At 37.2% G+C, this 18,978-nt stretch overlaps 1 protein-coding gene across 6 annotated transcripts in view; it reads left to right on the forward strand.

Annotated features, from left to right (window-relative positions):
* Positions 1–18,978, forward strand: part of Epha7 (EPH receptor A7) — a 152,366-nt gene that overhangs the window by 42,425 nt on the left and 90,963 nt on the right. For all 6 annotated transcript variants that reach the window (XM_021161335.2, XM_021161337.1, XM_021161341.1 and 3 more), the window contains exons 4-5: positions 14,791–14,946; positions 15,891–16,226. In XM_021161335.2, coding sequence (XP_021016994.1) covers positions 14,791–14,946; positions 15,891–16,226 — 492 coding nt within the window. The remainder of the gene's footprint in view (positions 1–14,790; positions 14,947–15,890; positions 16,227–18,978) is intronic.

Genomic DNA, 18,978 nt, shown 5'->3' on the forward strand with positions numbered 1-18,978 from the left:
TACGTATATGATTTATATAACACACTAATTAAACAGGTGTTTGTAAGTAAAGGAATATATGTTATATATTGTTATATAACATTCAGTTTTATTTCATACATTAAAAAATATCTTTAGAGAATGTGATGAACCCTAAGCCAGGAACATCATTAAAATGTATTATTCCACATAATGCAATGTGACAGTTCTATGTGTTAAGCCACCTGCAAACAGTAATATTGAATTCCAGAGCATAGTAATACAAGGTGGTCGTGAGAATGAGAACCTGTTCCAACATGTTTCTAAAATAATGTTGAGTTAACAGAAGTGTGATTAAATGGGGTTTAGTAAGGCAAGGCTTCTTATTCTTTCAGTAATGGTTGAAGAAGTCAAATGTTCTGTTCCATACCTGGCAGTTTCTATCTCATCTGACCCATTTGTATTTTCAGGTTCTTTTCCCCTCCCTCTGTCTCTCTCTCCCTGTCACATCTCTGTCTCTGTCTGTCTCTTTGTATCTGTGTCTGTCTTTCTCTGTGTGTCTCTCTTTCTTTGTGGAAAGAAGAATGTTCAGCTAACCATACATATAACACTTAGGTTATTGGAGCTTAAAAGGCAGGGCTATGCAGTTAGGTGCACGGATACTTTCATGAGTGAACAGAAAACTTTAAAAGTCGGGAAAACTTTCATGAGAGTTGGATAACTTAGTAACTTAGATGTACATCGTATAAGGCCAGTGTTTCATGCAGATAACAGAAACAATCCATCTTATTTGTATGACACTATTTTCTCTGAACTCTACCTTTGTGAAATATTTTATAACACTGGATGCTGTTTATATAAAAAGAAGAATTTAAGTCTGGAAATCAAAGAACGTAGCAACCTTTATTGACATCATGTCTAGACATAGTCCTTTAACATCTACAGCTTGAAAGAATTCACCGGCTACCCTATTTCTTAAGAACTTTATGTAAAATCTACTAATTTAAACTACAAAATAATCATGCCAAACATTGCAGAGGGAATGTCTGCATGCTCATAAGTGTAGACTGTTTCCCCTCCTTTTTAAAGCTGGTTTCCCCTCTGTCTTTGCCACTGGTGTTGCGTTCACTATAGTGAAATCAAAGCAAGAGTGGAAAATGCCTACTGTTAAATCCTCATTTCTCCTGTGATGTCCACTCAATCACAAAGTACTTATTTCAGAAAGTAAATAATGCTGAGTTCTTTTTTTTTTCTTTTCTGAATTGCATAGTACCTAATTATTTGCCCCTTGGACTGCATATATTCTGTTTATTTAGATATATTTATTAATTTCTGGTTTTTGGATATTTGGATGAGCGTTGACTCTATAGGATAATTCAGCTTGTATTTAATAAAGTCCATGCTTAATTTTTATTAGACCCAGGCCACCATGTCACAGCCTCTGCCTGTGACAATTTTGTACTTTAATGCTCTCACTGACTTTTTATCTTCACCTCTTCATAGGAGTGCACTGTCTTAACTGCTTCTAGCTATCTTCTCTCTTCTGGTTAGTACTGATGGACATTTCCATATTTGTAGTCAGCTTTTAGATTGCTTTCATATTAAAATATTAAGATAATTTAATACACTCTCAGCTCTCTATCCATAATACTGTTTTATAGCACCATTAGCACAGAGATAAAACAAGTCGTTCCATCCATTTTTCCTTTTAATTATAAGAATGATTGATACATTTTTCGTTCGGATGCATGCAGTCTACATTATCGTCCTTTCCCATGAGAAAGCCTGTCAGTTACTCAGGTTTTCTACATCTTTGTATTAGTGTTGAATGCTTTGCTTTGTAGAGCTAGCTATTGCCTTTAGTGGGGTCAAAAGTATTTTATGGATTTATGCGATCCTGGTTCAAGTGTAAGCCTGCAAATAAGACTTAGCATGTGGACATGTAAATAGCTTTAGCCCACCCATGTTTTGTTATATGTATATTATAGGCCAAAGATCAAATTAATCCTTTTACTCCAGAGACATAATGGTAAAAATGCAAGTATATAAGAGGGCAAATTGATGTATATGTGTGCTTGTGCCTGTAATAAATTGTAACAAAAGATGTAATGTCCCATTGTATTTAAATTAGCCTTTGTTCACTCTACAATAATTGTTTTAAAGAGTTCCAGAAAGAAATAAATCAAAAGGGTTTCCATAACAAAGGGCTTTAGTGATATTTTGTAGTTTCTAATAGAAACCTTAATTATACGAATTTATTTTAATAGTGGCCTGTCTTGTTCCAAGTTTTATACAAAAATAAAATTTCTATATACTTACTGTGTGACAATGCTAATCTAAAACTACTTTTCCCCCTGATGTTTGGATGTATTATATTTGTGGGAAAATAGTCCTTTTTAAAACCCAGAGCCCAGGCAAATTGTTACTCTTTTACTACTTGGCTTTTAAATGGAGCCCTGAGCCAGTAACATTTTTTTTTCCTCATTTATGATTTACAACTGAATTGTTCCCCTTTCTTGATTCCTCTCCTCCATGTTTAAGGAAGATGTTCCAATTACATTCATAAAGTACTTTCCTTGTCATTCTCTCATTTATTCATGCTGTTCTGTTAAATGTGCTTATGGAGTCATGTTAGCTAGCAATCGTGCAAAGCACATGCTCAGCGGCTGCTGTGCTGGTGTTGGCCTGGACAGTGTATCAGGGAGTTTCATTACAAGCAGAATCAGTGGTTGACTCCCTGCCTGAGGTAGCTGATGTCTCCCTGGCCACCAGTCAGAACGTCACCTGCCAGTCCCATTGATCGGACTTTTATGAAACATGTGGTTAAAGAAGTCAGTAAAATAGTCTTTGAAGGTGCTGGGCATTTAGATTGGGGGAAAGAGCACAGATTGGTTACTGAGTATAGACTATCCAGTGTGTGCTCCAAAGACGCATGGATACATAGGGCAGAATCCCACCATCAGGATTCACAGTGAAGTAGGTGACACACATATGAAGAACTAGTTATGGCACAGTGAATTCAGTGAAGTCTCAGAAAGCCAGAAAGAACAAGACATGTTGCTTTTAAGTGATAGGCAGTTCTCACATCGTTGGTTGTTACTACTTTAAAAATGGAATGAACCAGCAGGGAGCGCTTCTTTACGTATCTAATGTATGCACTTTCTAACGTATTCACTTTTTAAAAGCAAGTTGGAATGATATCCGTCATATACCTTTATTTTTGTGTTTGCAAATTGCTGTGGATACACAGTATACAGAACTGAAAAATAATGGGTCCGATATTTGCTAGGTATGAAGATAAAACCAGTGATTGATTACATAGTTTGCTCTTTCAGTGTCACAACTGTGGGAGGAAGACAGAGAACACTGACTGTCTCATTTTATTGATCTCACAAGACTATATGTGTATGAGTTTGTGGCCATCTCCTTCCTTCCTTTCCTCCTTCCTTCTGTCCTTCCCTCCTTCCTTCCTTCCTTCCTTCCTTCCTTCCTTCCTTCCTTCCTTCCTTTCTTCCCTCCTTTTCTTTCTTTCTTTTTTAATTTGTAGCTACCTCCCTTTTTTGAACAAAGAAGTATTGATCCACAAAGTATCATTTTTTGTAAAGATTTATTCCGCTTTTATTTTCAGATATTAAGGATGAGTGAACCTCTTCACCATCCTGATGCATCTTCTTAAAATGTCCTGCTTCAGGGTAAATGGATTCCTTTATGATCTCCAGAAAATTTTCCCCTGACATAACAGAAATGATTATTTATCTCTTCACATGTTCAAATGGCCTTCAATGGCTTTAGGGTGTTTTGCTTCACAAGGCTTAGCACTGGTTCACATTTTATAACCAACTAAATAAGGCAAACATAGATTCCAAAAAATAGCTGCTTTCAAATATGTTTTGTTGTATTCATTGTTTAAATTATTCTAGCAAACTGATTATGAAAATTCCATGTTGGACTGCTTTACATCCAAGGGTGTACACTGAGAAATTAAGAAGTCACTCTCCTTTTGGCTCTGTATTCTACCAGTACTTTCTATAAATATGTAAATCTAAATACATCATGAAAGGACACACATTGACTATTTTTCTACCGAGTTAAAGTATTTGTTTTCTGAAAATTAAGCAAATTACAGATGTGTTTGTGTGTTTTCTTGTTGAGTTGCAATACATATAAACTTGAGGTAATCAGCCCCTATAGATTATTGTGCTATTCCCAGATCCTCCCAAAGCACCCTTGAGAACAAAACCAATAGCTGTCAGAAATGGCGCTCTGGTTTAAATGTAAGTGGTCAATAGTAGTCTTTACATGTGCTTTTTGCGTGACTATCTGCCCGGCGTGATTTTCTCACTTCACACTGATGGTAGACTATGACTCTGGCATCAAAGTCGACCTTGTTGTCTGTTCACAACTGACGTCAGAGACAGTTAGGCTGTTGTAAAAATATATGTATTAAGGTACAAAATATATAATTTATAGAGTCCATCATCTCCTATAGTTATTAGAAATTCAGTGCACATAAGCTTATCATGTAATTGCCCATACCACATAAAGCAGGTAGTGTGTATGGTGACACGTTATTTTTAGAGGTTATCATATCTGCTCTTTAGAGACAGCCTTCCTCTCCATTGTCTAGCACAGTGGTGGAAACACCATTAGAACACAGAAATTATTCAGTCAGTGAATAAATTACTTGGCTGTATTTGGTTAACCATCTGGATTTCTTGCTGTACAAAGTGCATACCTGTTCGCAGACATACATCACATTCATCAAATATAGAAATTTAGATGGGATCAAACACTTGTGCAGAAACTGACATTAGAAAGTAATAATTGTTACATATTTCTTGTGTGTTTATTCCATGATGCCACGTCAAATTCTGTGCCTTGTCTTTTATTTTACCATCTCTCCTAATCCACCGCAATCTTGCTTAAGCTGAATTTCATACTGTAGGCTAGAAAATTGGACTCTATGAACATAAGAAAGTTTGTAAAGCTCATATACATAGGAAATGCAACAGACACCATACTCATATTGTGGGCATGGGGCATGGTGAATACTCAGCCTGGAGCCTAACATGTGCCTGTCATGTGCTCAACCCTGGGTCAAACCCCTAGCCCAAAGTATACTGCCTTTTAGCTGTGAAAACATCAGCTAATATAAAATGTAAAATGTAATGTAATGTAATTGTAGGCCTTTAGACTCTTTTCAAAGTTTTATTATTTATTTATTCAGTCTCTCTCTCTCTCTCTCTCTCTCTCTCTCTCTCTCTCTCTCTCTCTGTGTGTGTGTGTGTGTGTTTTGTGGCACATGTGTAGACATCAGAGGTCAATTTGTAAGATTCAATTCCCTCCTGTCATGTGGGCTCTCGGGGCTCCAACTCATCAAGCTCAGCAGCAAGTGCCTTCACCTGCTGAGATCTTTTGCCAGTCCTAAAACACAAACATAATCCTTTGAGAAGTATTTCTATAAAATTTATTACATAATGTGCACCGCTCTTTAAAAGGAGGAATTCTCACTCAGAAAAGTTAGATATTTTTGTATATAGTCTATGTTGCCTGGCCTTTCTCAGTATTTTGTAATAAGAGGAATGGATAATATCACAGAATTTGTAAGCTATATGGCAGACATTGTAATGAATGTAAGAAAAAATATTTGAAAGCAACCTTGGCAGCATCATGAATGCAGTGCAGTAAAATTGTGCCCATGACTAAAATCCTCCCTGGAACCGTTCCAGCTTATTGTTCACCCACACTTAGAACAAAGTCATTTAGTGAATAACAGTAAAGTTGTGTCTTAAATAAAACACACTGCATAGTTACTACAGATCAATACATTTGAGTGTGCAAAACTAGCTGCCCTAATTTAAGGGTTCACCCTTAAGAAATCCGTAATAATAATACAGTTTACTATAGACTCTGAGTAGAGGTAACATTCCTTGGTTTTGAATTATATTTTTTTTAGTGCAGTTATAAGTCTTGATAGTAAATAATTTTAAATACATATATGCATGTATGTGCATTCTTATGTGTGCGCACACGCATACACACACACAGAGAGAGAGAGAGAGAGAGAGAGAGAGAGAGAGAGAGTGAACGAATGAATTGAAAAATTGAAGTCCTAGACTGCGACATATGGATAGTCCTCAAAGGGGTGGGACATGTTACTTTCATTATTCCTCTTCATGGAGTTGATTAGTTGTTGATGTTGTTCTTTTTTATGATTTTTAATGAGATATTTCTGCATTTTTATGTACAACAGTTCCAAGATCATTCAGATCTTGGAAAAGAGTTTTAAAATAGTGGCTCTGGAGAGCTAGATGTGATAGACTACAAGTCGTGATAGGCAGCCAGGGACTGTAAGGGAAATTGATGTGTACATGCAAGACAGCCCTTCTCTTCCACATTCTCACTGAGAGACTGAGCAAATGTCCTGCATTTGCATACCACTTTCTGTGATGCGCAGGGAGGATGTAATAGGAATATTCACGGCTTTAAAGAAACCATTTCAATTAATCAGCGATTGGGTCACTTGGCAGCTAGGCAAACTAGTGCTGTGCTCTTCTTAAGCCTTTCCAAAGAGATAGGTGACATCATGAAAATGAATTAAGTAGAACAACAAAACCCACAAATATTTTATACTTAGTATTTTAGGGTTAATAACAGAGCAACAGAGGAAATTGAAACCTAGTGTTAAACGAGTTCCCCTCAAGTACATTCTTTCATGGTCAAGTAAGATTTGAACACAGGTGTTTAAAATCGAAGTCTCTTTCTCTGCATCACATTACCTCTCTGTCATGGTCTAGCATTTAGAAGGGAAAATAAAGAAGACAAAAAAGGAACTAGAACGTTTCAACCATACGTTTTAATTCTGTTCTTCTACCATTCTGATAGTGACACTCTAATCACAATGATATTCTGGTAAAAAGAATGCTTAAACGTTGCATCTTAGCAAACTTATCACATCCAAATCGATAATTTAGTTAAAAAATACTTCATAGGCAGATCTACTTCATTTTACACCATCTATTTTAAAAATAAAGCTTCGAAGGCTTTATTGTTTTCATTTCCACCTTATAACATACATACATTAAACCCTCAATTAAATAGCCAAAATAAATACCAGACATTCGTGCACTTACTACGTTCCCTGCAATGAATAATGCTTCTCAGTCTTAAAACTCTCAAATTGTTTCCAGACACTTAAGTACCTGCTCAGAACAGAATATTCTTCATGGTCTCTTTTGTACATTTTTGCAAGTTAGTTATAGGGTAATGTGGATGGTGCTTCACAGACCATAATGTACTCATTACATCATGTTGGTCTTATCCTCCCTGCCCGCTGTTCATTCTCAATGTGAAAAACCATAGCCTATCAATGACAGGAGGTCTGGATTGCAGGCTGACTTTTGTAATTATTCCCACTGCGGGCCTGTCAATAGGATTAAAATACAGATTCTGGATCTGTCTCTTCCAGATGAGGTCAGCACATTGAGCAGAGGGAGTACTATTTCTGCAAGCTGTGCTTCCCCTCCGCCTTATGGAAGCAGAGATATTAACATGACACAAATATTTGAAAGCTCCTATGGAAACAAACTCCCTGTCCTGAATTAAGCAAAAAAAAAAATCCATCTGCAATAAATAAAATGATGGCATTCATTAGAGACCCGGCCATGTATGTACATAGATTCTGAAATAATATTAAAGGCCAGAAAGTTTCAATTACAGAACAATCCTTTAGTTCATAATTAATAAACTCTTTGCAGCTGTGTTACTGTGGCCGGAAACATCTGCAAACCCTCATATTTAACACACAGACACACACACACAAACACACACAATTCCTTTAGAAAAACTTCAATTGTGTTTAAAATCCCAGGTCTAGAAACGGAGTAGGACCTGAGCAAGAAGAATCCAGTTTTATTCCCTTAGCACACGGGGAATTGGAGTGTGGATGGTGCAGGGGAAGCAAAGGACCTTTGCCTCACAAAGTAACAGGGAAACAAGGAGACTGTGCAGGGTGAGGTCACTTACTCCCTCATATACAGCTCTAATCTGATGGATCCAAGGTCTCTCCTGCAGTCAGACACTGTGGTTCCTGACTGAGCCTAGCATTAGTAGACACAGACGACTGGAAGTTTGATGTTTGATGCTGCTCCAACCTCAGCTACTTGGTGTGTTTGAGACGAGATCAACCTATATAAAACACCATAGCAAAACGGAAGAGCAAAACTTAAACTAAAATTATACTATATAATCATAACTATAAGTTTGAACTGTTAATCATTTCTTTTACATCATAAGTTTCTGTACAGATAAGAGTTAAGCTCTGCAACTGTAAACTGCACACAGAATAAACATGGGGAAAGACGTTGATGATGTTATTAGTGATTTGCTAGTAATTTCTTACATATAAATGTTACAGAATGTTCACATACAGAGTGTATTTGTTGAAAAGGAATTTATATGCCCAGTTAAATCATTGTATTTTCCCTAACATTTGCCTGCTCGGACATTCAGATATGAAGTTGTACTATTATTAGACTTAATTATTAAAGCTATAATGCAATACAGTTCCTATGCCATATAGAGCAACTGTTGAAGGTCATAAAAATAAGTGTCCCATAGTCATAGCCACTGCACATTACTTTCAGGCCATTGGCATCACCACCACCATGAGACACTTCCCACTAACAGCACTCAGCTCTGCTTGTTGCTGCTCCCCATGACCATAAATCTACATCTATCAGTAGATACTTACCTGCTTTGGATATTTAACATATATAAGTCAGTAACTTTGTTCCTTCATGTGTCAGGTTATTTGTACTGCCTACTGTGTGTGTCAGTATTTAGGGGTGTTGGGGTTTTTTGTTTGTTTGTTTTTGATAAATACATATATTCCATTACATTTCATGGTTACAATGTTTACCCATGTGAGGAACTGTCACATCCTCATGGTCATGGTAGAGCCACTTACTCTATTTCCCATTTCCCTGTTTTGTTGCTAATTTTCTTCTGGTGGTTTTGCCATGTTTAGTTTTACTTTTATATTCATCCTGCAGTAATGCTATACTCAATTACGTCCACTCCAGGCCCCCTTCAGCTCCTCTGGATGCCCCTCCTATGTAATTTTCCCACCCTCATGCCTTTTTCATGCTCTCTTTTTAAATAGCCTTTGCAACTGCAGCCATCTTCTTCAATGTAGATGGGTTTCATATGCCTGTGACATGCTCTTCTGTAGTGACTAATGCTTTTCTATATCCTTGTATGTGCCTATGAGCCTCTATATATCTTCTGTACAGAAATATTTATTTTCTGTGATTTCCTTATATGTGTTTTCATTTCATAATAGTTATTTGTTTCCGGTGTTGATTGGCTTATAGGGGTGTTTTTATTTTGTAATATTTCTTTAAGTCTTATGGTTTGGGTAGCTTGTTACTCTAAATCATGATCTTTTAAATTGAGGTAAGATTACTTTTTTGTTGTGCATCTTACATGAACATCTATAATTTTAAGAACTACATAGGATCTTCAGAAGCTGGTAATGAAAACGTGATTTACTTTAAAACACAGAAATATCCAATATGAGCAAAGATTGTGACATGCATGAAATTGCCGTACATTAAATCTACTATGATTTTCAATTTTCTTTGTGATATATGTATTTGTATGCAGATGTGTGTGTAGACAGCTAAAGTCAATAGCTAGCATCATTCTGGATTGCTCTCCACTTTTTTTTTCTTTTGAGAGAATGTCTCTTACTGAACACAGGGCTGGCCGGTTTGGCTGGGTTGGCAGGCCAGCAAGCTTCCTATGATCCTACTGTCTCCACCTGCCAGCACTGGGATCACAAGGGAATGCCACTGTGCCTGGCTTTTAAGCCTATGTGTATGGTCAGCAAGCCCCTAAATTCACCATTTCATAAAGTGAATACAAATTAATAATTTTTAAAACAAAATTATCCAGGACCCAGTCATGATTTAATAACTGTTACTTAGTCAAGGAAATTGTGTCTTTTCAAAACTCTCCTAATGTACAGTCAATATGAATCTCCAAACAAGATATGGATTTCTAGTCAAATGTCAAGGGTAATGTCAAGTGTGCCTGACATCGGTGGATGTGCCCACTCCCAAGCAGGAAGTCTTCCCCGAACATCCTTAAGTTCAGTGGATCATATAAAGAGGACCTTTACATATTTGATTGTTAATTTATTTATTTCAATGTATTTTAAATGAAATAGAATTACATTCCTCCCTACTCCTCCATCTCCCTTCTCCCAGGTCCCCTCCCTCAGATCCTCCCATTTCCCCTCAAGTTGATAACTTTCTTTTCTTTGATTTTTATTCAAACACACACACACACACACACAGAGAGAGAGAGAGAGAGAGAGAGAGACAGACAGACAGAGAGACAGAGACGGAGATGGAGACAGAGACAGAGACAGAGAGCTATATATAAATGTAACCTGCTGAATCTAGATCTGTTGGTGATATGTTCAAGGCTGATAACTCAGCTTGGAAAACTAATAAATGCTTATCCCTGGGAAAGGCTGATATTCTTTCTCCTACCAGTCTGTTATCTTCCGGTAGTTCTTTGTCTCTGGGTGGAATACCACGATGTTCCCCCCTCACACACACACACACTTTAACATGACCATTGATATTGCCATTATTCCGGCCTTGATTATGCAGTAAATAATTAGATATCCATGGGTTATAAAGTAAAAGAACCAAACCCAGTCTTGATATCTGAACACTGGTGTAGAAGGGAGAGGAGCCATTTTAGCTTTATTGCCTAGCCTGGAGCAGAGTGAACAATGCTTAGTGTTTTTGTGTGGACTTAAGGAATGTTCATTTAGAGCATGCATTCTTTTAAACAGAGCTCTGATTGTTCTGTAGACTGCATTAGACAGAAATCAACTCGGAGGCCAGGGCCCTCATTGCTCTAACACCTGGAATCCAGGGAAGGCAACTGTGGTAATGTGATTAGTAGGAATGCAGAAGGAGAACCAAATACAGGCTTATAGAATCAACTGTCTTAACTATATTTGTACTTAGAAGTTGGGTCCATTAATAATACTTTTCTTAGGTAATTATTTTATAAGTGCTAAACCAGACTGCCTTTTTGTGTTTTTAAAAGGAATTTGAGTTGCAAATATTATTTGAATAAGTTTACAATATAGAAGGACATATTGTCATTAAAATATTTGAATATTAAAATCTAGGGTTTTTTCATGGCAGCAAACAACAGATCTTATTGTATGCTATCAAAAATTTTTGTAGATATAATAAAGAAAGTTCTGGAAGTCTAGTATATGGAACTTTCCTAGAATCTTTCTTCATCTGGTTTTCTGTTTAAGAAACGGACAAAAAAAAAATCAAAACTCACTTAGTATACAAAAATTGAGTTAGGTTAGTAAATTTATTTTTTCACATAAGGGCTCAAGGACAGAAAGATCAATCAAAAGAATCAAATTCAGGGCTTTGCCGTAACCAGAAAACTGTTGTTAAAATCATAGGTGAGAATTTATTTTTATAGAGACAATTAAATATTTGACACAATTTTTACATAATCCTCACTCTCAGTGAATGCAACACCATGCTCCTTCACACTTATGTTCAATTGCAAAAAAAGGGGAAGCTTAGCAGGCAGGACATTACACTGGTGTGTTTCTTATTACAATTTATTTTTCCAAAGGATTAAACACCCTTAAAAGTGGCTTTGAGTTCAAGTTTCATGGAGCTAATTTAGATGTAAAAGAAGAGAAGGAAATTCTAAGTGGTTATCTCACAGTTCCTATGCAGTCTTTCTTGGATGATCCATAGGTCCTGGTACCAGAAACTGTCCCTTTGTGCATTTGCATGTCTTTTCCTCTGAGGTCTTCTCCTAGTGCATTTCAGAAAACCACCTGCACTTTCAGACAGGAAAGTTACCAGGGTCCCCGTGCAGCCATTTTGTAGTATTTGGGAGACTGAATTCTGTTTCATGCTCATTCCAGATTAGGCTACTTTATAAGTTTATCTCATCGAGTATTTGACTTTAGCTATTTTACATAGATAGCTTATCTCAGTTTCTAATTTTAAGAACATCTGTTACTTCCTTCCCAAGGATTTTACCACCCACTTGCTCACTGTTATCGCCAGACACAAAGGTTCTTCTTTTACACGCTCTTGCTTTTATTTTAATACGCTGCCTCTAAAGAACTGGTACTTACTTTTAATAACTCTAAATTGATAGTTTCCTTTGAGGTTAGATAAACTAACTTGTTACAACTTATAATTTTCAATGTTACCTGCACTACAACCAAATATTACTTCAAAGGAAAGAATTACGAACATTTTTCTAGTATTACCCTTATTTAATTATAGCCATGAATGCATTCCATAATTGTGCAGTGCCAGAATTCATAGTGAAATTGAGATGGTCTATTTAATATCTCTCATTAAAATGTATTAGAGTATTATTACATAGACTTCTAAACCAAAATAATAGTAGTGACTTAGTAGCAGTACATAAAAGAGATAATATATCTATTGAAAATTACAAGATTACTTAGAGTAACTAAAATTCTTGAGAGCTAACATCAAACTGAGACTCCTGTCATGAACAGCATACGGTTTTATGTGTGCAGACCTGTATTCTAAATCCAGTTTTAAAGCAGGCAAGTGGAATTATTTGAAGAATTCAGGTTACTTTTGCTTCAAATCTGTTTTCCCATCTGTTAAAGGGGAAATACAATTTAATGCAATTTGAAAGATGAGCAGTAAGACTTTTAAATTTCTCCACATTACATATTATAGATACATTCCCAACATCATGAGTGTTCATTGGGAACTTGATTTTCTAACATGGAGGCTGGTAGGGATTCCACTAGTGAGCCTTAGGTTGCTCCCTGAAATCCTTACCTGCTAAATATCAAGTCATAGTGCTATTGTGGTCCCCTTCATGTTTTCAATCTCCACCACAGTCTGTTAAAAAATAAATGATATCAGTGACATGGAGAGACTATCTGACATTTCTAAGCCTCACTGTTTCAAGAAGCAGTGCCATCTCTGTGTTCTCCCATGGTATCTTTTATCCTTGTATACAGATGGAACACAAAACAAGATACAGTGGATGTTGATAAAGTAACAGTTTTGTGTGAGGGGGTCTGAGAAGTTTATACTAGACTCTTTCTTACCAGTGAACATCTTTAATAGGGCAAGATCAAATCTGCATGTGTCGTTAATTTTGCTGTGACTTGGTATTGTGGAGCTGCCCTGCTTTCTCTGTACCTTATGTGTAATAGTTGCTATTGAGAATACGTCAGGCTGCGCTGTGTGCCTTTGTCTAATGTGATTGCTCCCATTTCCCACTTGTGTGTACTGGAAAACACAGTTTAGAGGATCAGGTTCTGAGGGCAGTAGTGAATCTTACATTTACAACAAGATGTGCTCTTGATTATCTGTATGTCTATAAGTTAAATGTATGCTGTGTAACATGCTTATCTTGTAAACAGCATTAATTGCTCAAATCCTAAATAATAATAAGCCTTTCAACACTTCAAAGCTGTATACAAAAATATTTGTATATGTAAACAAAAGCAAATAGACTCAAACATGTAAACAAAAGCAAATATGACTCAAACTTTTTGGAAATATGACACCCTTTGAAGTATCAAGTACTATCCAGGGAATTAAATTAGATTTTTTTTTCTTCTGAATAGCACACAAGGAGATCAATCTAAACCTTCAAGTAGAGATTAAAACTTTAGAGTTTAGTATGCTGGCATGTGCCTTTTTACCCAGCACTTGGAAGGCAGAGGCAGGCCGCTGTCTACAAATTCAAGGCCTCCCTGGTCTACATAAAATACATAGGACTACACAGAGAGAAATCTCATTTTAAAATAACACACAAAAATTTAAAAATTTAAAATAGGTGTAAAATATTCACTGATGTTTCTTTAGATATAGCTATTTTTTCAATAAAACTCAAAGTACTTATGTATTATTTTAATAAATATAAAGAATGATATTTCACATGTTTAGAGTACCCTTAAGAAATAGTCACGATGCTGAAATAATAAAAAAAAAATTTCAACTAGCAAAATTTGAATTGAAGATAATCATGAGCATATAAAATATCTAAGAAGACTAATTGCCACATGGGTACCTCACACAGTGGGGTCTGAGTGAGTTGCAGTAGCCAGCTGGGGAAGGAGCTGAAGCATCTATGGCTCTCTGCTCACTGCCTAGAGCAATTGCTGGCTTCCTGAGCACTACACCTCCCTGAGCCCAGGAGAACAGGAACGCCATCCACTCCAGGGCATATATGACTTTCTCTGTAATGACCTGTCATCCCGTACACTTGATATTTAAGTGTTTCTTTAACAAAACTGGTTAGGAAATGGAGAGGAACCTACTGTATAACTGTCATGTGATCAACTTGAGGCTTGGAGTCCCCGGAAATTTGGAGCAAAGCATTTCAGCCATATCCAGATGGAAGTTTGTGTACCATTATTAGTGATATGCAGTTCAGATGTTGATTTGAAGGTTCTCTGTTTTTCCTTGAGACCATCAATCGACTCTTCAGTGTTCTAATATTTAGCATTGCATTGAGCCCAACTGCAAGTGCACATTTTCTCTATTGTGCATTTGTTTTGTTTTGTTTTTTTGTTTTGTTTTTAAAATGTATCATGGTTTTCCCCTGTGGCAACATATTAAAGCATATATTAGGTCATGGGAAGTTTATTGTTCACAAAAGAGATACAATCTCTTATTTTTTTTTTCCTGAATATCCCCAGACATCACAGTCAGTCCTGGCCCACTTCTCCTTACTCTGCCCTCCCTCTCTCCTCTCCAGCCTGTGGCCGCAGGTTCTACAAATCTTCATCTCAGGACCTCCAGTGCTCTCGCTGTCCAACCCACAGCTTCTCTGACCGAGAAGGAGCATCGAGGTGTGAATGCGAAGATGGGTACTACAGAGCTCCTTCTGACCCACCATACGTTGCATGCACGAGTAAGTTCAAGCCACAGAAAGAATGGCTTAGATCTCCTTTCTATTCATTTGCAGCATTTGAGCATCACTTAGGCAGACCTTACTTTGAAACTTTGAGGGGAGGCCCTTGGTCCTGTGAAGGCTTGATGCTTGAAAGGGAATGCTAGGGCAGAGATGGGGTTTGGGGGAGCACCCTTGTGGATGCAGGAGGTGGGGGTGGGTAGAATAGGGCATTTTGGAGGTGAAACAGGGAAGGGGGATAACATTTGAAATGTAAATAAACTAACCAATAAAAAATTTTAAAAACATTTTAATAAACAGATTTAGTTAAATAGAAATGTTAGTATAACTTTACCTCTCACCATTTAAGAGGCATTTACTAACATTTTACATATAGTATTTCTTAGAAAATATTACATATTACTGGTCATACAGTGGATCAAATGTGACTAAATAGTAGTGTTTTCTGAATTAAAATCTCGGTGATAAACAAAAATCAGTCTTCCATTTTGGTGCTTCAAAAATTAATGAATATTTGAGAAGCCCAAATAGCAGACCCACTCATTGCTATCAGTATCTCTTGAGCATAATGTGAATGAAGCCAGTGTGTTTACTTTAATATGGCTCAAAAGAAAACTATCACTTAACTTTTTTTTCCCCTTGGGTGTGATAACTTTCTTAATTTCTTAGAAGAAACATTGTGAATGGCTGTGGCAAAAATAGAAAGACAGTGATTGTCCTGTTCTTGTTCAACATAAACAGAAAAGAAATGAAGCCTCTTACGGAGTGAATTCATGGAGGGCTTATATAGCTTCTCTAGTAACTACAATTCAGTGCTTATGTGAAAGAAATCATGTCAGCCGTATTCTATTTTCATATTCCTCATAGATGCTAGTGTTCATTTTGTTTGTATACTTTTTTCTTCTTCTTTTGCCTACTTGTTTATTTATTTTTGGCTTCCAAAGGGCCTCCCTCTGCACCACAGAACCTTATTTTCAACATCAATCAAACGACTGTAAGTTTGGAATGGAGTCCTCCGGCTGACAACGGGGGAAGAAACGACGTCACCTACAGAATACTGTGTAAGCGGTGCAGTTGGGAACAGGGAGAGTGTGTGCCCTGCGGAAGTAATATTGGATACATGCCCCAGCAGACGGGATTAGAGGATAACTATGTCACTGTCATGGACCTACTTGCGCATGCAAATTACACTTTCGAAGTTGAAGCTGTAAATGGAGTTTCAGACTTAAGCAGATCCCAGAGGCTCTTCGCTGCCGTTAGCATCACCACCGGTCAAGCAGGTATGTGCAGCGGGATTTTACTGAGTTCATAATGTTGGATTGTATTAGTGGTTTTGCTTGCGTGTTTAGTTAATGCCACTGCACAGATTTTTATTTTGCCAGCATTTTGATTATTTAACTTTTGCTTATTTCTCTTGTAACTTGTTACATGACATTTATAGTCATTTAATATCCCCATAGTTCTGGCGGGGAAAGTAAAGGTGGAAGCATTCTAAGCTGGTTTAAACTGTCATACTTCAAACTGTTTGGTTGAAAGCTCTAAAGGAGGAGTGAAAAACTACTGTTAAAATACTGAATAGTATTTCTTATGGCAATATTCTACATGACATTAAAAATAATGAATGTGGTTGTTATGTTATTATATATTGCTAAGCCATTTTTTTACTGCATTGAATATGATTATCTTAGGGTTTTTATTGCTGTGAAGAGATCTTGACCATGGCAACTCCTATAAGTGAGAACAATTGGGGATAGCTTACAATTATAGTGCTTTAGTCCATTGTAGTCATATTGGGAATCATGGCAGCATGCAGGCAGTCATGGTGCTGAAGAAGAAGCTGAGAGTTCTACATCTAGAACATCAGGCAGCAGGAAGTGAAGGGGTTTGAGCCTCCCAAGCCCATGCCCTAGTGATACACTTCTTCCAAGGAAACCACACCTACTCCAACAAGGCCACAACTCCTACTAGTGCCAGTCCCTATGGTATGGTCCTATTGGGGTCATTTGTATTCAAAGATTTTTGAAATATCTGAACTTTGCTTTTTAAATTTTGCATTAGTGTATTTTAAGTTCATCAGTAGATGTGGGATTTTGTGACCGTCCAAAATTTTTAACACACACTTTGCCATTTTAATGAGTATTTCGAAAGAAATGATAATTACGAACTTGTAGCTTAGTCTAATACTAGCTTTCATTATTATTTTTTTAACTGATAATTGAAATGCCTTCCTTAGTCAGCTTTTGTTACAGTTAATATGTTCTGAAAAAATGCATGTCAGGAAGTCAGTTGGAGAAGCCAGACATTTCTAAAACCACCAGAAAAAAAATCTTATTACTGGAAGACGTTTCAGAAATTGGAGCTTTTCTCAACTGACACTGTTGAAAGATGCTGTGCAGTCGATATTTAGTAGATGTCGCTGAGGACTCGGTTATCAGCTGTACTAAAAGCGGCCCTGCACTAGATGATGAAGTTTGGCGAACATTGCAGTAGGCTTATAGGATGCTCTTTGTGGTCTTCTGCGGAATCAAGGAGCCTGCTCTAGCCTTCCATTCTTTGCTAATTTCCCCACCCTACTGCCTGTTTAAATTGCAATAGTGTAACGACAACTGCATATGGACCTGTGGTGAGGAATCTGTATCGTGTATACATCCACGATATATTTTTTTTTTAAATATAGCCCATGTATTGCTATGTTGTCCTGGAGAGCACTGGGAAGGAATTCCGCTAAAAACTGCAAACTTCAAGAAGAAGTAATGGTTTGTTTCTCAAATTGGGCTCACTAAGAAGCAGTCAGCTAGACGGAGCTTGATTAGGGGTGGGCTTGAGATTAGATAGCCCTGGAAGAGGACAGCAAACAAAAGTGGGCTGCTGGGAAATTGAGCTGTGATGCCGTCATTTTGGAAATCTTCTTCCGTCTCCAGGGAATGGTCCCCATTTAATGAACTTCCAATGTTATCCTCTATTGAAATGAATTTTACACTTCAGTGTCTCCCAGATATTGACTGTAAGTTTCACTAGGAAGGAATATCATTTTTCAGACAAAAAAAAAAAATCTGATGGAACAGGGAAGTGAGTTCTGCTTCTTGGCAGCTATCTCAGCATCTGGTAAAATAATTTCTTTTGTCCTTCACCAAGGGGACTGTGACCACCACATCACAACATCCATTACATAAAATTAAGTCATGGTTAAAAAAAAATAAGGGAGCAAAGTTCAGGCTGTGTTTAGAGAAAGATGATGATCTGGGCTGGGTCAGTAAAGATTTCCCTGAGGGGCTGGTGGGAACCTTGTGTTGGGAAATCAGACCTGATGTAGCAAAAAGTGCTGGCTTTGGGAGTAAGCAAGTTGATGTTGATGGAGTATAAATTTCTGTGTATTTTTCATAACACATTTACATATTAATCATAGTTGATTTCCCCCATTTGTGGAAAATCATTTTGTTTCCTCACATAATAGATCCTACTTACAGTTTCTCTTCCCTGTACTCCTCCCAGTTTCTCTCCACCTCCCAGGGAATTAATTTCTGTTTTTCATTCGTTATTATCCCTTAGCCTTCTTAGGGATGATAATAAAATAAAATATAAGACAAAAACAAATGCATGGGGATTGGACGAAACAAACAGTGGGAAGTAAACGAGCCCCTGAATAAGGCACAAGGATCAGAGATCCCCTCCCCCAACTGTGAACACTCAGTGAGCACCAACATGGTAGCTCGATGTTCAACAAGTTGTGTGGACATTGCATTCAGCTATGGCCCTTGCTGAGAGATTGCAGAGAGTACCCTCTAGTCTTGGCAATGGCCTGTGTAGTTTAGGGTTCCCATGGGACCTCTTTGGCTAACAGATACATTAGTGCTTTACTAGGGAGAGATGGCCTGCTTGGGCTTTGTCTCTTTCTTTGTCTTTATTTGACGACTCCAGATAGACTGCCATAAATACCTCTCTAGATTAATTCCAACAGGTGAGCATATGTGGGCATTATTCAGTGTCTTACAGACACAATAAAATCCATTGATATCTTAGTTTCTTTTCTTT

The sequence above is a fragment of the Mus caroli genome, chromosome 4 (genome assembly GCF_900094665.2).
Source record: "Mus caroli chromosome 4, CAROLI_EIJ_v1.1, whole genome shotgun sequence".
Taxonomy (NCBI): domain Eukaryota; kingdom Metazoa; phylum Chordata; class Mammalia; order Rodentia; family Muridae; genus Mus; species Mus caroli.